At 42.5% G+C, this 21,802-nt stretch overlaps 1 protein-coding gene across 2 annotated transcripts in view; it reads left to right on the top strand.

The window, feature by feature from the left end:
• The window catches only part of CAV1 (caveolin 1), a 54,934-nt gene extending 33,338 nt beyond the window's left edge, over nt 1–21,596 (top strand). For both annotated transcript variants that reach the window (XM_060244862.1, XM_060244863.1), the window contains exon 3: nt 19,331–21,596. In XM_060244862.1, coding sequence (XP_060100845.1) covers nt 19,331–19,672 — 342 coding nt within the window. In that variant the 3' untranslated portion in view covers nt 19,673–21,596. The remainder of the gene's footprint in view (nt 1–19,330) is intronic.
• Nucleotides 21,597–21,802: the final 206 nt, after the last annotated feature.

Below are 21,802 nucleotides of genomic sequence, written 5' to 3'. Positions count from 1 at the left end.
GTTTAATTATATCTATATCCCACCCTCCCCTAGCAGGCTCAGTTAAAACACACAAGAGTACATTTTTACAGTAAAATTATAACAATCAAAACATCTTAACGTATACATTTTTAGTCCCTAGATGGCGTTGTTGTTAATTCTTGGCTAGTGCTGTTTACTGTAGTGTCATTGGATGTTAAGTGCCTTGTGTTTCTGTCTAGGGTCGGGATAGATATTGATGCTGTGGGGTGGTGAAGTACTGGACACCTCCATTGGTTGTTAAAAGCCTGTTTAAACAGTACTGTCTTGCAGGCCCTGCGGAATTGTGGCACGTCCTGCAGGGCCCTGATGTTTTCAGGAAGAGCATTCCAGAGGGTAGCGGTTGTGTCACAGTCAACTGAAACTGAAGCTATCAAAGATAGAGATCCTGTGCCTGACTTGTTGGGGAATGTGGGTGGGTATTCATCTCCCAGCCCTTGATGGGGCATCATTGGTGTCAATGGAGAGGAATTTAGGAGTGACACAGGATGCCTCTCTTTCAATGGAGGCCCAAGTCATGAATGTTGCCAGATCAGCCTTTTATCATCTTCAGATAGTCAGGCAATTGGTTCTGTTAGCCAGATTGCCTTTTTGTTTAAATCTGGGGGATTTTAGTTAGGTGGGCAAAATGGCAAAAATAGCATGGAATCAAAACCTATGTCTACCAGTCAGTATTTCCCAGGAGCCCCAGAGTCAATGATGACAACAGGTGTCTAAAACAAATAATTTTTATTTGAAGAAAAATTCAAGCACACAAGAATGAATCAAACACTCACACACTCAGTTCAGAATGAGGAAATATAATGAGGAGAACATAGAAACGGTTGCATTAGCAGGAATTACATTGATGGGTATACATTACCTGTCCGGATGAGAGGCAGAGATTCAGCAGCGAGAGAGATTGGGGGAGGGGGGGGCATGAGATGACCAGTGCCATGACCGGAAGGAACCCAAACTGATCAGGAATGGGAGTGATTTCTTTCAGCAAGGTAGCAGTCAGGAAAAATCCACACTGAATGACAGAAGGGTCTGCCTTAAATATCCAGTTTTGTAACCTGGGGCAGTGTCATGAAAAGGCCTTCTGGCCTTGGCCTTTGTCATGAATCCTAACCCTAAATCAGACTTCGTGGCCTTGTAGGTGTGCATTTTTGACAGGTGGGGAGAGTCTCCTTTTAGAACTGGGTTGATAAAACAAGATGTCTTGACTCCCTTCCCCTGTATGGGTACACTAATTGGGCCAATGTGGAAATAGGAAAATATGTGTCCGGCTTAATTGATTTTGACAGCTGAAGGTCCAGGAGAGCTGTCAAGATCCCTAAGATCTGCTAAGTCATCCTAATCAGCACCTGTCTCTCATTGGTGGTCCGGAATGCCAGTGGAAGTCAGGATTGCTTTAATTATACAGCAGCTCAAGGGCTAAGTGCAGAGGGGGTAGAGAGGTAGGTTTGCTGTCCTGCTGCTCCCTCTGGCCATTTTTTCCTTGTAGGATGCTGAAGTACTGCTGGCTGGAATGCCAGGACTTTTTAGTCCACATGGTAACTAACGTACTGCCTGTCTGAGTATGTCTAAAAAGGTAAAGGTAATCCCCTATGCAAGCACCAGTCATTTTCAACTCTGGGGTGATGTTGCTTTCGCAACATTTTCACGGCAGACTTTTTATGGGATGGTTTGCCATTGCCTTCCCCAGTCATCTACACTTTCCCCCCAGCAAGCTGGGTACTCATTTTACCAACCTCGGAAGGATGGAAGGCTGAGTCGACCTGGAGCCAGCTACCTGAACCAGTTTTCACTGCAGTGATCACCTCCAGCTTGAACTTCTGCAACTCACTCTATGCAGGACTGCCCTTGAACCTGCTCTAGAAACTTCAGCTGGTTAAAAATGCAGTGGCATGCCCACTGACAGTCATCTTTGTGGACACACATGCAGCTGGTGTTTTGCCAGCTGCTTTGGTTGCCAGTTGAGTACCGAATCAGGTTCAAGGGTCTGGTATTAACTTTAAAGCCTTATGCAGTCTGAGACCATCATGGCTGCAGAACTGACTCTCCCCATATGTTCCCCACTGAGCCTTGTGCTCTTCTGAACAACATCTTCTGGAGGCCCCCAGCCTCAAAGACATCCGCTTAACCTCAGCTAGGTCCAGGGCCTTCTTGGCCCTGGCCCCAGCCTGCTGGAACTCTCTACCAAGTGATACCAGGGCCCTGCAGGACTTATTACAGTTCCACAGGGTGTGCAAAACAGAGTTATTCTGCCAGGCCTGTGGTTGAGGCGGCAGGTGCCTGGGTATGGCCTTCCGTGTTCTCACCTAATTCCTAAATATTTCTTCCATCAGAGATACAAATAATAACTCCTGGGGATCTGTTCTGCCATCTTAAATTATGGAATTTTTAATTTGGTTGTTGTTTTACTGTTTTAATTGTTTTATTGTGGACTTTGTTGTGAGCCACCCTGAGCCTGCTTGTGGGGAAGGGCAGGATATAAATGTAATAAAATAAATCAATGCAGTTAGAGTCAGAAAAATTGCCACAGACCAAATATTACAAAATACGGGATGATAACACATAAAATATGCCAACTGGATGAAAATTGTTAGACTATCTCAGTACATTTTTTAAAATCCTTAAAACGTGTTCAGCGCATTTCTGAAAGATGTAGACATTGGTTTTCTGTTAAAAGTTAGCTGCTGGACTGCTAAAGGCCACTTTAGATTACCAGTATCTCCAAAATGCAGTGTGAACACATAGACAATGCCAAACCAGAGTAATAACACATAAAATTCCACGTTATTCAAACGAGGTGGGTACTCCCAGTATTGCTGGGCTAGGATTGGTCCAAGCTGCTCACAGATTGAGGTTTCTCAGATGTGACAAAGGGATCGCTTCCATCTGAATTGGGGGTTATAAATCCTGTATACTGATTAAGGCCAGATATCACATTAGTTATCAAATGCTTCATAAAACATAGGAGAGACATGTGGAAATCAACCAGGCCCTGGGATCTTATTCTGAAGAACAATAAATCTTCATATACTATGAAGACTTCTATTTATGCATAACATTGTGCTATCCTGGCAGAAACTTTCTTTGGTTTAATTTTGTTTAGCTGTGACTCAGCCCCAGGAAACTAATTTATCAATTGGATCTTAATGCCTTTAATAGCACATTTTTATGTCTTATATCAATAGTTTTCTATCTGCAGTCTTACAAAGATCATGGTCTTTGTTATTGGCATCATAAAATATGTTGGTTAGATTTGAAGCTGGAGAAACTGGATCAAAATGCTGGGATGCTTCTATTGAGGAGCGAAAAAGAACCAAAAAGAGGGGGAAATAAACTAAACCAACCAAGCAAAAACCTCCAAAGGATGTTTAAGAGTACTAGTAAGGGGCCAAAAGTTAAAAACAGCAATAGTTAAAAACAGCAGTACATGCGTTTATTACAAAAACATATAAAAATCTTGTAAGGGCCCAAATGAAGCCTCATAAAATCATCAAAGTGACAAATGCACAAAAAGGAACCATATATGACCTGACGCATTTTGGTCCGCAGAGGCCTTCTTCGGAGGTCGAACAGTACAAATTACAACATACAACGGAGTCTCTGTTATGCTTGTAAGGCAATACACACTTAATATAGGACCCAAAATGGAATGTTCCAATCTGAAAATGAATAACCCCCCAAAAAATTTGGGAGGCCAGAAGGCCAAAAATGGATCTGGCCTTGTGTCAGCAGCAATTACATATACTGGAAATAGTAATATTGCCACACCTTCCAGTTTACATCCTAGGAGTACAAGTAAAATTCCATTATTAGTGGCAGTGTAACATCCGTATGACCGATACGTATTGATCGGTCATACTGGCCCTGATAAGGTATATGGGGGCAAATGTTTATTTCTTGACTTGAGAGTTAGCCAAGACAAATATATTTTATAATTCCTCAATATTCCTCAATATTGAGCAGGTTAGTCATGGATTGCTCTATCTCCTTCAGCAGGTGCAGGTTTTCTGGGTTGTCCCTTGCATATGTATCAATAAGGATCTCTTTTGAACTGATTTAGAAGGCATCTGCAAACAAATATTAGAGCATGTGTGTCCTGGAGCTGGGCAAGCTCAGGCAGGAGCAACCAAGAACGACAAAGCAGGAACACTAAGCAAAGTTTGTGTAGCCAAGAAGTCAGTCCAAAAGCCATACCAAGGGAGGCCAGCCAAGAATCCAGGGAACAAGGTGCAAGCAGGTCTGTGGGTCAAAGCCAGGAGTTCAGAAAGCACATGAGCTATCAGGGTCACGTGCTGTGGTCACAGTGTCTCTAGAATGTTGACGAGTTGCTCCCATGCCTGAGCTGCCTGAAGTCCCTTATTTTATGGGTAGCTCACAGCTGGGTCTCATTGAACTTGCAGGAGAGCTGTCTGTTTGGCTCATTAGCCCCAGGTGTTCCTCCTGACTTGGTAAATGCCAAACTGCAAGGCATGCACTCTGTCTCTTCTCGAGGTGAGGGGTCTGGAGACCAAGTCCTATGAAGAAAGGTTGAAGGAGCTGGGCATGTTTAGCCTGGAGAGGAGGTGGCTGAGAGGTGATATGATCACCATCTTCAAGTACTTGAGCAGCTGTCATATAGAGGATGGTGTGGAATTGTTTTCTGTCCCTCCAGAAGGTAGGACCAGAACCAATGGGCTGAAATTAAAGCAAAAAAGTTTCCAGCTCAACATTAGGAAGAACTTCCTGACCGTTAGAACGGTGTGGTTCCTCAGTGGAACAGGCTTCCTCAGGAGGTGGTGGGCTCTGCTTCCTTGAAGGTTTTTAAACAGAGGCTAGATGGCCATCTGACAGCAATGAAGATCCTGTGTTTAGGGGGAGGTGTTTATGAGTTTCCTGTATTGTGCAGAGGGTTGGACTAGATGACCCTGGAGGTTCCTTCCCACTCTATGATTCTATGAGGAGCTCCCAGTGCACCCGTCGCCTCCTGCATTCCCCTGGCTCTGGAGAAAGGGGAGGTGAGGCACCCTTTCCTGAATCCTGGGTCATTGACTCACTGCCTGTCAGGGCTGTGTCCTCTGTGGTCTCAGTGCCCATGGGGCTAGGGTCCACACTGTCCTTAGTAACTTCAGCAGCTGGTGCCCGACAACCCACTTACTCTGCCTTAGTGTCATTGACAGGGGTGGTAACAGGCTCATCAGCTGCTGCAGGCTGCTGACCCATGACAATGTTTGATAGTTGGTGAACTTTTCTGATAAGGTCGAATGCTCGTTGAAAAGTCAAAATGAATGCTGAGATTGCTGTCCTACAAAAGGTACTTTATTTACAGCCCATGACAGTAGTAGTGGTTTCCTCCATTCCTCCTCAGACACTCTGATAGGGAGTATATGAAAGGAAGCAAGAAATCTCCTCATTCTTAACAGCACAAGAGGAATAATGGTTTGTCTGAATATTAGGGAGGGACGGTGGCTCAGTGGTAGAGCATCTGCTTGGGAAGCAGAAGGTCCCAGGTTCAATCCCCGGCATCTCCAAAAAAGGGTCCAGGCAAATAGGTGTGAAAAACCTCAGCTTGAGATCCTGGAGAGCCGCTGCCAGTCTGAGAAGACAATACTGACTTTGATGGACCAAAGGTCTGATTCAGTATAAGGCAGCTTCATATGTTCATATGTTCATTTAGTAATGCTCTCCAGCACAGGGTAGTGTTAGGAAGTCTCAGTCTACTCAAGGTCAATGAAATACAGCTCTATGTGAAGCAGCTGACTTAGTGAGCAAATCCTTATTATTCTTAAGGGATTTTCCTTTCTACACATAAGAAGGGGTATTCCTTATTTATATTAAGGCTCCAATTCTGCAAGTTTTACACCATTACTTAAATGCTTTGTAAGGACTACCACTGACAAAGGTAGTACTGAGTGCATCCCTACCAAAAATCTGAAATATCTTAAATATTAGCATTTAAGCATTTAGCAGCAGTACTTCTTCATGTATCTATTGTGAACGTAACTATGTCTTGGTATTATCAATAGATTTTTTTTTATTTAAACAGCCCTTTAAAAAAGTATAGATTCTTCATAAATGTTTTCAGCCCACTAATAAGTCTCCTTTCCAATTACAGAGGGTTTATTAAATTAGCTAGGGGTTTAAAAAAAATTAAAGAAAATGCAAAAGTAGCTTTAATATCTCTCATAGAAACATGGAACCAAAGCCACGATTGAAAAATCTTACCAAACTGTAGATGAAAACAAAGCACTGCTGAAATCAGGAAATTAGTTTTTGGTTAAGAGGAGAAACGGGTGCTCTTCAAAATGTTTATCTCCAACAGAAGGTCTTTACAGAACTAAGTGACGGTCAAAGGCAAAGCTGATTTCATTTCCTTGCCATAATTTACAGTGTTGTTAGTATTTCAAAGGAGTTACAGTTATTACATAACATGCCTTGAAGGCTGCAGCATAACAAGTTCCTCTGTGTACATGACCCTATGAAGGAGTGGCCAACTCATGTCTATGCCCTGTTGTTGACTCCCCAGAGGAATGGGCTGCCTGCTGTGTGGAACAGGATGCTGAATGAGATAGACCATTGTTCTGATCCACCAGAGCTTTTAGGAATTTGTGCATGATCTTCATGGAACCAAAGTATGTTTTTAATAGATGCCTTTCAAATCTTTCATGGGTGGAACCCAAAAAAAATCCTCCCCAGTAAAGCATGTCCTATTCAAGATGTGGTTTGTTAATCTTCCAGATTGCAGGGGAATTCCTGCTGCTTCTTTACTGTGATCTCCATGGGGTAGTATAACCTGTTGTCTCCTGTACCTCCTGTGCTCTGTCATATTTTTCCTAATTAATGTAGCAGCATTGCTATAACAAACAACTGGAGTACGGAGAGGAGACATCAGGTTGCATTGGACCTACCTTTAAGTTGGAGATGGGCCTTAAATATTTTCAAGTTGGTCCAGTAAAAATAGTTTGTTCTGCTTTTTTAAAAAAACACACCTGCAGAAATACTGAATGAAAAGCAAGTTTGACCAGACTCTTTGGCACAAAACAATTGAGTCTATACTAAGTTCATATTGCCTTCAGTTTCTTTAAATTAATTTTGATTTAACTTGCGCTTTCCATCTCCCCCCCCCCTTGCAGCCTCTACCTAGGAAAAGTACCATATTTTTCCATAGTGGGGACCAAAGCAGGAGGGAAGGGTATATGACACAGAGTTCACCCTGCAAAGCAGCTGTTCTCTCCAAGGGAACTGATCTCTGCCACCTTGGTTGCCTAGCAACAGCCTCTGGCTAGCAGCTTCCCCAGTGGCCCAATCCTTGTCTGTCCTGGGGCAAGGCTGAGGGGAGGAGGGAGAGAGGGAGTGACAGGAAAGAGGTGGCAACCATGGCCTCTGAGGAAGTGCTCCCAGCAGGGCCAGGCATTGTCACCTAGTTGCATTGCAACAGTGACTCCCTGGTTATTTTGGTAGCCTTTGGGAGGCCATCTGTGTGGGCCATAGATGGGGCAGCAGAGGTCTGTTGCCACTGGCAGCCATGACACCTTTCGTGAGGCCATGTTCAACTTTCCTGGACCTGCAGTAGGTGGGGGCAGGGGAGTCAGCCAATGGGAGGCCAGAGATGCTGACTGAGCTGTGATGGGCCAATGGTTTATGGAGTGCATGGAGAGCAATGGGAGAGTTCCATTTGGCCATCACCATAGGGGAATTATTATCTATGATGATACCTTTATGCATGTAGATTATTTTGCCACAAAGCCCTAAACTTCAGAAGTTTTGACTTCTGGTCTGGAGTACAACAGATACAACACATCAAATAATTATAACAGCTGCCTTTGGATAACAAGTAGGAATACAGTTGAAGGATGGTCATAATATGAGATCCTCTCTTTATTGTGCAGTCTCTGCTTATTCTCTTGGTACTAACCCACCTTCAGGCTGATGTTTTCTTGCTGACACAACCTTTTAAAAAGCTATAGGTTCCAGCTTAACGTTTGCTTTAGACAATTTGTGTATGAATTTTTATTTAGAACACACATTGTCCTGGCAGGTTCGGAGAAATGATAAATAAATTTATTTAGAAAAAAAAATCGCCTTGACATGTTGACTCCTTCTGTGACTGGGAATAACACTGATAGTGGTACTACTTGTTACTGTTCTCATCTCTTCCATCTGTTTAGTTTGTTCTGATCTTTGTTCTTTGCGTTTGAACACTATAGAGAAATTAAGTAAGTCATTGCTTGCAGCTTGCCACAACCTATACAAAGTGACCCCAAGACTCTGAAACCCTGCTTGGATTTGATGACAGGTTCTCCCATCTAGTATTAATCAAAATGTATAATATTTAATAACAAACTGATTCAGATGTGGTGGGAGGTATGGACCTGAGAAGAATCTTGGCCAACTGTCCTCCTTTTCTCCCCAGATGAATTGTGATATCATGATGATGCACATAATGTATTTTAAAGTACCAGGGGAAAAAACCCTCAAAGCCCTTGAATTAACATTAAATGGCATCTTCACAGGAACTTCTTATGATGATGATCACATTTATTGAGTTCAGTGCATTTACCAGGAAGGATTCCCAGCTTGAAGTTCCTGAGTGCTTAACCCTTGAATGTGCCATGGTCATCACATTTGGGTCACTCATTTTCTGCAGCTAAAATGTCGCTACCTGTCTCTTATATATTCTCTCTCTCTCTCGTCATGCATGAAAAGTTGCCTAACCTAATATAACAGTGCCCTCATTTCCTGTGTTGTCGCTTCTGTTTTTGAGTTATAATTATAGCTGCTGGTTTCAAACAAGCTTGTAGCTGCACACTAAAACTATGCTGACATCATTTAGGTTTGCGCTCTTTCAATAATAAATGGACTACAGTAATTGTAATAATAATTGGGCAGTAATAAATGAACTGTTTATGGTGCCACATTAAAGCTGTTAATTTTCAGTCAGATAGACATTTGAACCAGTTAATTAAACAGTATGGTTCTAGCAGTACAGAAAATACATTAAAGGCATTTAATAAAGATTGGATGTCTTTTCAGTAATATAGACAAAAATCAGTTACCAAATCCGTTTAGAACATGTTGCTCAAACCAAGGAAGGCAGGAACTACTTTTTTCTCTTCCTTTCGGTGCCTTTGGAATAACCTGCCCCTTTCAGTTTTGTTCCTGCATCTATCTGGCCTCTATCTGGAATAGCAGCAAAAAGATCAGGCTTAGCCTTTCTATTGACCTTTCCAGGGCTGTTTTTTTTTTTAGTAGGAATGCACAGAAACGCAGTTCCGGCTGGCTTGGTGTCAGGGGGTGTGGCTTAGTGGGCAAATAGTTCCTGCTGGGCTTTTTCTTTTTAAAAAGCCCTATGTGGAATAATGGTGATGTCAGGGGGTGTGGCCTAATATGCAAATGATTCTGGGCTTCTTCTACCAAAAAAAACCCTGGACCTTTCTATACATTTTTTCATTATGGTTCCTTCCCCTACTACATATTTTTGTCTTTCCATTCCTTTCTTTCACTATTCTTTTCTTCTCCCTCTCTGTATATCTCTTTATCGAGGAGACAGCAAGGGACTGCTACAGACTAGTGTGATGGCCCAAATGGTGTCTGAAGAGCACTCTGATGGCTTCCTCTCAGAAGAGGAGTAGGAGACGCATGCCACTGGGATGGCTGCCACTCCTTCCATTGGTGGGGCTGATGAACCTTCACAGTTCATTTGCACCATCCAGAAAGACGATGACACGCCAAGCAAGAAGCACCACTTGCAAGCGATATTCCCTCTAAGCTGCAGAATCTTGTGAGCAAAAAGTCTACTTTGTGAGCTACTGTCCTTACGGATGTGAGCTACTGACATTAAAGTTGTGAGTTACTGCATAAATTAGTGTGCTCTGAGGTCATCCTTCCCAATCTAAGACAAAAATGTGTGAGCTGGAGGCTAAAAATCTGTGAGCTAGCTCACGCTAACTCAGCTTAGAGGAGCCCACGCTATGTGTGAGCTGGAGGCTAAAAATCTGTGAGCTAGCTCACGCTAACTGCTTGCAAGAGGAGCCCACTGCTCCATCAGGGCTTTCAACGGCAAGCAGCTGTGGCCATTTTGGGTGTCTGGAACTCAATCCCCAGCAGTTCCTGCCTTTGAGTCAAGATGTCTTGAGGGTTGAGGGAGATCGAAGTGCTCCAGGAAACCCTTCCAGTGGCTTCTCCACATCAGCTGGGTAACATACTTACGCTTCCCAGTACTGCAAGCCCGGATTCTATGCTGATATTGAGACAGGCCTTGTAGGAAGACATGGGCAAGTTCTACTCTAGAGTAGGCATTATGGTGCCAGGACCTACATTCTACCCTAATCAATCCCTCCTACAACCTCCTTCCTCCTGGCCCACAAGGCTGTCACTTAGACATGGGATTCCTCAGGAGTTGGGGGCTGATTCTGGAGCATTAGGCCCTGAGGCAGATGACAGAGAGGGGGCAGTTCCTTTCTGAGGAGGAGGAGGAAGAGATCAAGGTCCCAGAGTAGAGGACTACCAGTATTTATTATCAAAAACCTTATCAGCATTGAAAATATGCAAACTGCCCATGGAGGAAAAACCCAAGGAGTCTGGGTCCAAGAAGTTTAAAACTAGAGCTAGAGGGAATACAGAATTTCTTCCCAGAGACGAAGCCTCTCCTTTCCCACAGTATTTTGAGCAGCAGCTCAGGGTAGAATGGGAGAAACCTGCTTCTAACAGTTTCTTCTCTTAGTAATTATACAGTAATTATACAACTGAGTTATTGCAGGTACTTGCTGTCGATGGTCCAGTGGCAGCACTGCAGGCCTCTGGTCTCCTGTTGGAGGACAGTCATGGCAATATTCACAGCATCCTAGACAAAAAAGCATTTTAACAGCCCCTTTCTATTAGCTAAAGTAGGGGGGTGACAGGAAGTGTTGTTTAGGCTACTAACCATATCATTGATATAAAAGATGAATAATAAAGGTGCCAGGACACATCCTTGCTTCACCCCTTTTGCTGTTGGAATGGAGTTGGTTAGGTGTCCATTCCTATTACATCTGACTCTAATAGATGTGTTAACATATAATGCTTGCATTAAATGAAGAAACCTTCGATTGATAGTAGTAGTTTCTAACTTTTCCAAAGTTTTTTCCTAGATATGGAGTCAAAGGCTGTCTTTAGATCAATGAACGCTGCGTGCAAAGAAATGGTAGAACTGGCTGCGTACTTATCTAACAGATGTTACATTATCAAACATTGCCCAAAATAGATCAACCCTCTCTGAATCCAGCCTGCTCCTTGGCCAGTAAATTATTGTGCTCTATCCAAGATTTAAATTTATCTAATAGATGGCTTGCATAGAGTTTTCCCACTATATTAAGCAGACTGATCGGTCTGTAGTTGGCTGGATCGTCCCTCCCTTTCTTGAAGAATGGAACTATTATTGCCTGTCCCCATTCCTCTGGGATGTGCCCTGTGATGACAATGTATGTGAATAGTAGGCCAAAGGAGAGGCCCACCAATTAGGATTATTTTTTAGGAGTTCAGGTGGGATACTGTCAATACCGGGGGCTTTCCCCCTCTTAAGTTGGTTGATCAGTGACTTGATTTCATCCACAGAAACGGGGCCAGTCTGGGAGGTTATCAGGCCACTGGACAGAAGATTCAAAAGGACTCTCGTTATAAAGCTTCTGGAAGTATGCCTCCCAACTGTCAGCTGTGATTAAGGAATCTATGGGGGAGAAATCCTTATATGAAAATTTTGAAGTCAGTTTCCAGAAGATAGAGGAGTTTTTACCTTTTGCTGCCTGTATTAATTGATCTCATGTTGCCATTATGACGGCTTTCTTCTTTTGTGCCACTATCTTTTTATAGTCTCTTTTTATTCATCAGTGAGAGGTGTAATGCCGATATATCAGCTAGAGAAGCAGTGTTAAAGGCCTTATATGTTGAAAGAAGAGCCCTTTTGCCTCCAGACAGTCCTTATCAAACCATCTCATTGAATGCTTTCGTAGTTCGTTTGGTTGTGGACTGGCTTCATTAGTCCGTAAATGGTTTAATAGCTGAATTAGATTCTCAAAAGGGATCATTGGGTCATAACCTGGAGATAATTCCACCATGGCAGCTCGATACTCCGTAGCTTTTTCTCCTGCTAAAGTTACTTTAGATCCTTGTTCCAGTTGGTCAGACCATTTGACACAACACCCCAGTTTCTTTGAGGGAGTAATATGGGTCCCAGGCTGGGTCATGAGATGGTACTGATAACCTACTAATACCAGATGGAGCAAAAGGGGTAGATGCCCCCCCCCAGCTCAGGGAGCACCTGCAGATTCTTAACAAAGGACAGTAGTGTTTCGTTAATTAATATAAAATCAATCGTACTACACCTTGTTCTGGCCATGAATGTAAATTCCCCAGAGTGGTCCCCAACAGTGCCTCTATTAAAAATAAAAAGATTAATCTTTTAACCATGGTGGCGAGGCAGGAGCCAGCATAATTTGCTGTGCCATCTTTAAAGGAATGGAGAAAGTGAGTATGGAGCTCTTCATCATCCTCTTTGGCTCTTGGCAGTTTAAATTTGTCATGAGGAAAGTGATCGTCAGGGCCCAGTCTATTAAAGTCACCACCTATAAGGACTTTGTCAACAGAGTTTATTTATTTTATTGGATTTATATCCCACCCTCCCCGCCGAAGCAGGCTCAGGGCAGCTCAGTTATCGACTATGAGATCTTCCAAATGTTCCAGATCGGCCCAGAGTATTGTAGCATTTGCTTTTCTTTGTTGAGGTGGGAAGTATAAATTAACCACCAACATTACTTCAGATCCAAATTTTAGAAGTACTGCCATAGCTGCTGGTTCAGAGGTGGTTTTCTTGTTCAGTCACACATTCAAGTCCGACTCTTTGCAACCCCATGGACAAAGTCACCCCAGGCCCTCCTGGATTCCACCATCCTTGGAAGTCTGCTCAAATTCGTGTTAGTTACATCAGTAATGCTGTCCAGCCATCTCATCTTTTGCCATCCCCTTCTTCTTTTGCCTTCTGTCTTTCCCAGCATCAGGATCTTCTCCAGTGAGTGCTTCCTTCTCATTTTGGTGGCCAAAGTATTTGAGCTTCAGCATTTGACCTTCCTGGGAACAGTCAGGGTTGATTTCCCTTGGGACTGACTGATTTGATCTTCTTGCAGTTCAAGGGACTCTCAGAGGCGGTAGGAGAGCGCATCTTATACTCAGCGAGGTGGATATTAGAATGCCCAACCTTCCTTTGAGCCTTCCAGGGCCCGCCCCTGGTGTAGCTGCTAGCTTATATGAGTGGTAACCATCCACCCACAATTCATTAGTCGACCAAGTTTCTTGTATTAAAATTATATCGTAGTTCTACTGAAAAAAGTAGTCATTATTTCTACAACAGGCCAACCTGCTACATTCCGGGAAATAATTTTCAAGGGATTTACAGACTCTGGTATGTGCTGGTCTAGGACTTGTCAGGCTTTAGGAACTTCAATCAAAGGTTGTTTTGGATTATCCACACTCGCTGTTGTTTAAAGGCTCATCGACAATCATACGTAACTCAGGGACATCTGGGGAAACACTCAAATTTGAGAGGGTGCTCTGCTTTTTAATTAAAACCGTAGGTTCTAGAGGGGGTAGAATTCTATCTTCCTCCATAGCCTTCTTTGGTGATTTAGGGATGGGGAGTTAAGACTCCTTGCCCTTTCATTATCAAGGGAAGGGTCTCTTTAAGTCCTTCAGGGTGGATACCAGGCATTCTAAACGGTTTAGCAAGGAAATTTGCTCACTTGATGGTAAGTTTTTAAAGTACGAGAGGAGATTTGTTTCCACCTCTTCCTCTGACCAGCTGAATTCCATAGTAATCCTTTCAGATACGGGTGCACTATTAGGCAGAGATAACTGTGTTGTAGCATTTAATTGTGTTGTAGCTGTTGAAGGCTTAGGAAGCTTTACCCCTACCACCTTCATGAGAGGGGGTCGGTCAATTGGAATAAGTTGATCTAATACACTCTGGACTTTTGTGCAGTCTACTCTTACCTTGTAGGCTTGCTTTTTGGTTGCCATCTTAGAGTCTTTAATTTCCTTCGTTGGAATTAATCTCTGGACTTGTGTGTTTCTAAAATGTGTCTGCAACCTGATCCCAAGTATGGAAAGTCTGGAGGCTTGTGCAAACATATAAGATGGAATTCGGCTTGAGCGAAAATGTAGAAGAAAGCGTTCAAAGCATATTGGGCCTGGTAGTCTTATCAACTTTAAAAGATCAATGGACTCTAGTGTGACTTTGATAAGTGAGGCCAAATGATTTCTCACTCTCCATTTTGAGGACCAGTCAATTAATTTGCCATGCAATGGGTAGACATTCAGTACAATACTTTTGGGGTTGTAGATTAAAGATATTGAGGTATATTTTTCCTTTTATGTTAATCATAGAATCATTTTTAGTTGCATTTGCAAATCCAGCAATGTGTTCTTCATTAAAATTACAATCAGTACTAGTCACATTGAATTTGGATGGCAGTAGATATTTGCAGGTGTAGAGGTTTTTATTTGTTTCCAGTATTTTTACTATAAAATTTCACTGAGCACTATTTTCCATTCTAAAAGCACAGAAAAATGGAATCACTTTTATCCTTTTTTTTAATCCTTTGGATATCCTGATTCCAGTTGCTAGCTTTAAAAAAAATCCTATTAACTTAAATTTATTGAAAACTAGAAGTTCTAACAGAACAGACAGTGTGTCATCTGCACTAGCCATCTTGCCAGCTCCAGATTGGGAAATTCTTGGAAATTTGGAGGGTGGCATCTAGGAAGGGCAGGGTTTAGGGAAGGGAAGGACTTCAGTGGGGTGTGATGCCATAGAGTTCACCTTCCAAAGCAACCATTTCCTCCAAGGATACTGATCTCCGTCGGCTGGAGATTAGTTGTAATCCCAGCAACCACCTTCAAGTGAATTTCAGTTGTTGTGTGCTTGCTGGGAGGCCTGAGACCAATCACTCTCCCTCTCTCAGCCTAGGGTTCTCATCCCCCAGGTGGGAGATTACCTGATTTTGGGGGCTTCTGCCTGCTGCTGACCAGCTTGCTGGCAGAGGAAACCCCACCCCCAAGCAGCAACATCCCCATCGCAGTGACATCACAGTGAGGTGATGTCATCATGTTGGAGATGTCACATGTCAATGCTCTCAATTGGGGGGAAAACTCTATGGCTTGAAGGCAATTTTACCATAGAGTTTTCCTCTCAAACCAGAACTCTGATGCATGACGTCCCTGACATGATGACATTGACATCAGTTCTGCATGACATTATTGCATTGGGGATGTCACTTGAAGACACCGCTGTTTGGGGATAAAGTCCCACCCCACTCCCAAAACACTCCCTCCCACCCCCCACCAGTGAGTCACAGGGACCTGACAACCCTATCTCAGCCTGCTGGTTTTATGGGTATTGAATCGAGGAGAACTTTGTATGTGAACTCATACAATGAATGGTGGAATAAAAATGTGATAGACAGACAACTGGAAGAAACATAAACCATAATTACTCTTCAGAATCTATAATTATGGTTTAGTTTGTGAAATGGAAACAGTTAAGATAAAATCTTTTGGAAACCTCAGTCAGATCTGAAATCTAAAACTACTGCCTTCTCATCCCAAATATGTTGAAGTTGTTAGATGGTAGCAATGGCCAGACATGCTCTTTTCCAGACAGCTTGGAGTAGAGAGAACAGCCTCTTTATTGAATGTCGTCTGTTGCAGGGCCTGACAAAACATTTGATTCTGAAACTTTACGTTCTTGACAACCATGATGGAGGCACAAGGTGGCATTCTTCAGTCACTGCCTGACAGTAACATTAATCTTGGACTTTGGAATGGTTTGGCACAGAGTCCAGTTTTGAGCCAACATAATTTAGGCACACCTGATTGTTCAGATTGCAGAACTCCTGATAACCTGATTTTAAACTCTTCACAAAACCAGGTTCCATCTGGTCTGTGACCATTATTGGAAATGGTCACATGGTAGGGGTGGAAAATAGTCATGTGTATCCATTGGGTTGGATCAACTCTGACCTGAGTAAAGCTGACAGAATGGGACTTTTCTGCCTTCCCTGTCCTGCTGCAACCCACCATGCCCCCAAAATTCTGTTCCTGAGAGCCAAGGGACTCTCATCAATGGTATTGGGGTTGTGAATTGTTCCTCCCATCCTGTGCCAATGGAAGTGCTGTTGGGCTGTCAGAAATGTCGTTATGCTTGTAGAACAGCCCCTTTCACTTCAACCCTTTGTGAGTGTGCATTCTGAGGAAGGAAAATTAATCACCTATGGCAATTAAAAAGTAGGGCTATATCTATGCTCCCCTCACCTTGTATTGGTAATATAATGCATTGTGTAGGCAGTATAACATGTGGTATTGTCCAATTGCCATGATCCTTTCCCCTTAGAAGCATGGTAGAAAGATCCTTGGTTTAAAATTATATACATTTACTGAAGCAGGTTGTGACAGACTGCACTTTTTAAAAGCTTAGAAGTGCTGTACAAACAGCTGAAAGATTGTGAAGGGTTAATTCTTCACAGAAACAGAACCTTGAGTGACAGGCTGCTCCAAGCAGTCTGGTTAGTTAGCATCAGCTGAGCAGAGAGAGCTGAATGCTGAGGGGAATTCATTCAGAATTCAGCCCTGACTGAGAGCAGTTTAACACAGGGGAATTGGAGAAAGTTGGCAAGGCAAGTGAGTAGTTTGTCAATGAAAGGAGTTAGATCTGACCAAGGAAAGAGGATAGATTTTCTAGAGAGAGAAGAAAATTCCCTAGCCAGTCAAACAGGAAGTTAACTCTGAAGAGTGTAGAGATCCCTAGTCTGGTGTGGTTAAAAACTGCCTGTAGAAACCATGAGTCTGTTAAAAACTCAAGACAAGTACTGGTGTTTGGATACTGGAAAGGTGTTTGCATACTGTAAAGAGTGTACCAGCCTTCTGGAAACCAAAAGAGTCAAGAAAATACTAAAAACAGAAGAAGTATGCTGGAGTGTTTGAAGAATATTGGAACAAAAGCATCTCAACATAAAGTTTTTAAGTAACTTTGAATAGCTTAAGAAACTCTCATTAACCTGAAACATAAGAACTAAAGTCTGGTACTGATTTTACTTGAGTTATCTATATTGAGCTACTCGGGTGGAATTCTAGCAGGTGTTCATTTGCATATTAGGCCACATACCCCTGATGTAGCCAGTCCTCCAAGAGCATACAAAAAAAGAGCCTTGTAAGCTCTTGGAGGATTGGCTACATCAGGGGTGTGTGTCCTAATATGCAAAGGAGTTCCTGCTAGAATTCCACTCCTGGAGCTCCTTCAGAAATTTTACCCTTGATTTTACCTGACCTTTCCCCTCTGTTTAAATAAAATATGTTATTAAGATGGAATATAAAAATTTCTCAAGTGCAATTTAAGTCATATAAGTTAAAGGAGGCTCCCATTCCTTCCTCCATGAGTTAAGCAAACAGCCAAAATATTTCACTGTGACAGTGTAGGACAGCCAGAATTCTTCAGGAAAGAAGAAAACTGACTAGGACAGCTCAGTCACATAAGGGAAAGAAAAACAGAAGGAAAATCTTGCATCTGAGGGAGGGAAGTGGATGGGGGCATCATTTGGACACATATGGCCCATGTTACATTTTACGTTATGTAAATAATGCTGGTTCAGTAATGATGCTAGCTCACTGCTCCAGTGTGCACATAGAGTTTTCACTGATGATTATCTGAAACAGCCTTTTTTATTTGCTCATTATACCAAAGTCCAAAACAAATTTAGAAATAATCTATATTTTTTAAAATATGTCAAACACTGGAATTACTGGCTTGGCTTCAAAGTTCCCATGTGCAAATGGATGGCCCTTTTTCTTAGTACTTGGAGAGGTCACCATTTCCCCTACACACTATATTAGCTGCTTCAGGAGCAGTTCTTTAGAGTGAACATAAGGTCTTGAAGCAGGAAGTGGTCAGGAAATCCTAAATCCTGTGTAGAATCCCACAAGCTGTTTTTGGCTCCAGTCCACTGTGTTTTCTTTTTCTTGTTGATCTGAAATACCTACACTGTTTGGTTATTTTGGCTGTAATAAAATATCCTGTGCTGTGGGTTTTATCAAAGACATGCTCAGGTGACATGTGGATGAGCTATTGTGTCTGAACATGTTTCTGTTATTTTTCTTGTGGAAATGTTATGACAGAGTTGCTGGATCTTTTGGCAATTCAGTGTAAAGCTGTGAATTGTGTATTTTCTTGGGTAACTTCTTTTGGGGGAGGGTGCAGGGGAGAGAAAAGTGATCATCAAAAACACCCCAGATTACAGAGAAGTGGCAAGTGCTTGTGTAAGAGGGCGTATTGTACAAGCAGGTTTAGGTAAGCTACAACAGGTGAGAGCTTAAAAAATACCTAAGCCTTGAATTCAGCAGGAGCTCACAGGAACACAGCTCCTGAACCTTTGAGGGTTCCACCGCCTCCTTTCCACCTACCTTGTCCATTAAATAGTAGGTGCAGCTGCATAAACATCCATGGATTAGGAGAGCGGGCAGCCTGCCAGCCATCAGGGGCTTTGCCATGCCCCCAGCAGCCCTCATTAATCCCTGGAGAAGCCCCCACCACACTTTCTCCACTTCTTATGTGATTTTGGGCGCAGGTGGCTTGCTGGCCTTTTGACTGGGGAGGTGGGGTAGCCAGCCCAAGCAGGCCTCACTCACCTGGGCTCTCCTTTTTTGTGTCGGGTTGCTTTTGGCTGGGGGGGGGGGCGGCATAAGCTAATGAGTTATGTTAATGAGCTCCACCACATATTTTTCTACAAAAAGACCCCTGAAAAAAACCCTAGCATTTCATGAGTGAAAACCCTAGAATTTTCATAGCGAATGAGCTGTATTATGAGGTGTACTTAAAATTGGAGCCGTTCATTTACATGATATCCCCCAAACTCTTTAGATTAGGTCTAGTTCAGTGAAAGCATTAAACTTCAGCAGACAGTGTCTGAAAAATGCTACAAAGATTTAAAAAAAAAATTCAATGTGTGTAGTCAAAATAGTTTGACACGGTAATTTTGAGAGTTCAATACCAGTTGCAGATTTCCCCCCCAAGAGCTGCCATCAGAATTCTGCATGTGTTTTGAGATATGAGCATTACACCGGCAGAAGTTCCCCTGGGTAGTGGGAAACATGGATATTATGTATCAGCGTTCACACCAATACCTGTCGGCATTCAAAGTGCAATCAGTTTTTGCTGTAATAAACGCAGAGTTTATTTTTTCAGATTGGTGGCTTGACAACATACACAGTTGATAGCTGGTTCTGGATTTCCTTCTGACTTTGTATCACCTTTTGTCTGCAGATTGACTTTGAAGATGTGATCGCGGAACCTGAGGGAACTCACAGTTTCGACGGGATCTGGAAAGCCAGCTTCACCACCTTCACTGTGACAAAATACTGGTTTTATCGCTTACTGTCTGCACTCTTTGGCATTCCCATGGCTCTCATCTGGGGCATTTACTTTGCCATTTTGTCATTCCTCCACATCTGGGCAGTGGTGCCCTGCATCAGGAGCTATCTGATTGAGATTCAGTGTATTGGCCGAGTTTATTCCATCTTCATCCACACTTTTTGTGACCCACTGTATGAGGCTATTGGCAAAATGTTCAGTTCTATCAGAGCAACAGTACGGAAGGAAGCATAAATGACATTTCAAGGAGTCTGAAGAAAGGAAGGGTCTTTTCTTCCAATACTTTTTGTGCTGGTTTCACAGCTGTCATCAGTGAACAAAGTGACCAGCACCAAACAACTGAAAACAAAGCAACCAAAATTAAGCAAAGAATCACGTGTTCAAAATTTCTTTACTGCTTAACTATCCCTCCTGGATTGATACTTTTGCAGGAGAGAGATTGATCACTTTTTTAAAAAAAAGAAGCCCTACCAAAATTGCTGTTCTCTCTTCCTCTCTGCCAGTCATTTTGCTGACCCTTTGACAAACTGACTCATGTTCTGCTTACCCCTTCCATTCATTTGTTGCAAGATAAATTCACAATGATATGATAAAGAGCAGCAAGCAAGCTTTCTAGCGCTGTAGCATTGCTCATCGTTTTACAGTGAGCAAAAAATAAAAGGGTCTAAAGCTAGCACAGCATAAAGGACGTGGCAAGTTGGCAGATTTTAAACGAATGTTCTTTTTTCAGATGTATTGTCAGATGGCTGTAGCTCTTGCCCCTATTGGACCATATGTGACTGCTACACAGATAGAGGATTGAAGTAAATAACTCAGCCAATATATGCTTCCAGAAAATGATAGTATATTTAGAAGAATTACATTTTCAATTTGGACAACATTCCACGTCTACAAAAAGGCTACAGCCATTGCTTTTGTTTGTTTTCTGTGTCCTGTTATCCTTCAGGAAAGATTATTTGCAGATCTTTATCATATGTCTCTAAAAGAGGTACATAAGGAGACATCTCTTTTTTAAAAAAATTATGCTGAGTTTGACCAACAGTTCCTCTAAACCTGTATCATCAGTCCCTGACTGGTGGCCCTTACATGTGGCTCTCTAGTGATCGGTCCCCGTTTCCTGAAATCCCTGTATGCAATTGGAACACATTTGCTTCATCACTGAACTATGACTCTGACAAATGTCTTATTCAGGATCCAAATCAGGGCCAGAAATGTATTGTGAATATATTTTTCTGGTCTTAAACTCCCCATTGTAGAAGCATTTTCATCAACCAGACCCCTCTTTGTGCCCTGAGCTGGTTAGTCCAGGCAAGCCCAATCTCATCAGATATTGGAAGTTAACCAGGGCTGACCCTGGCAAGTACTTGGATGAGAGACTTCCAAGGAATATCTGGGCTGGGCTACAAAGGCAGGCAAGCAAGCCACCTCTCTGAAACGTCCAAGCCGCGTTAGGGGTTGCCAGAAGTCAGCCATGACTTCCAGGCATGCACACATGCATACACACACAAAACCCCACAAAATAAACCCAGACCCTTCTCTTGTCGCTCATATTATATGATGTCATGTCCCGAAACTAATGGATACCAAAGTGCTCTTTCTAGCTACTTGTAAACACATGTTCAAAATGAATGAGCAAACATTACTGCATATGGACTGGGTTTTGTTTTGTTTTTTTAAAGATAGGAGCATCACAATGTATCCGGCTAATGTAGAGTCATGCCAACTACAAACTGGGTTTGTAGGGGCAGTTGGTTTGGTCATGTGACAATCCAGCTTTAAGATCCCCTAGCCAGTCACGGTCAGCATGCTGCTAGTACATTCACGCTTTGCTTACTTCACACTAATCTGCCATAAGAGTTGCTTTAGCAACAGGACGTTGTGATTAACTTTTTTTTTTCCTGCCTGCTCCTAAGCTGAGCTATGCACATCAATCAGGAAGCCTTTGCGGAGGTGATTTGTGTGAAAATTTGTGACTAAAAAAAATGCTAAAACAAAGCATGCTGTGACCTGACAGAAGCTTGTACCCTCACCATAATGTAACTACACTGGTGAGAGAATATCCTTGTTGGCTTTGCATGGATCTGTGTTTTTGTTTTTGTTTTTAAATAACTGTGAGGTTAAATTGACTGGGATAAGCTTCCTTATGAATTCAAACTGAGGAATTTCAAGAGATGAACTTGGTCTTGTTGTGGGGAGCATCCCCAATGATCCTTAGTTTGGATCCTTAGCACAAAACCTATAATAGCTTTCAAGGTACAACTCAAGCATTATTAGTGATAACAACCTGAATAGCTCTTTATGTAGTAGGAGTGCTTGAACTCCTTTTTAAATTGTATACTTAGGGCTGGATCCCACCACGCCATA

This window comes from Heteronotia binoei, chromosome 8 (assembly GCF_032191835.1).
Source record: "Heteronotia binoei isolate CCM8104 ecotype False Entrance Well chromosome 8, APGP_CSIRO_Hbin_v1, whole genome shotgun sequence".
Lineage (NCBI taxonomy): Eukaryota > Metazoa > Chordata > Lepidosauria > Squamata > Gekkonidae > Heteronotia > Heteronotia binoei.
This window is presented reverse-complemented; position numbering and strand designations above follow the sequence as displayed.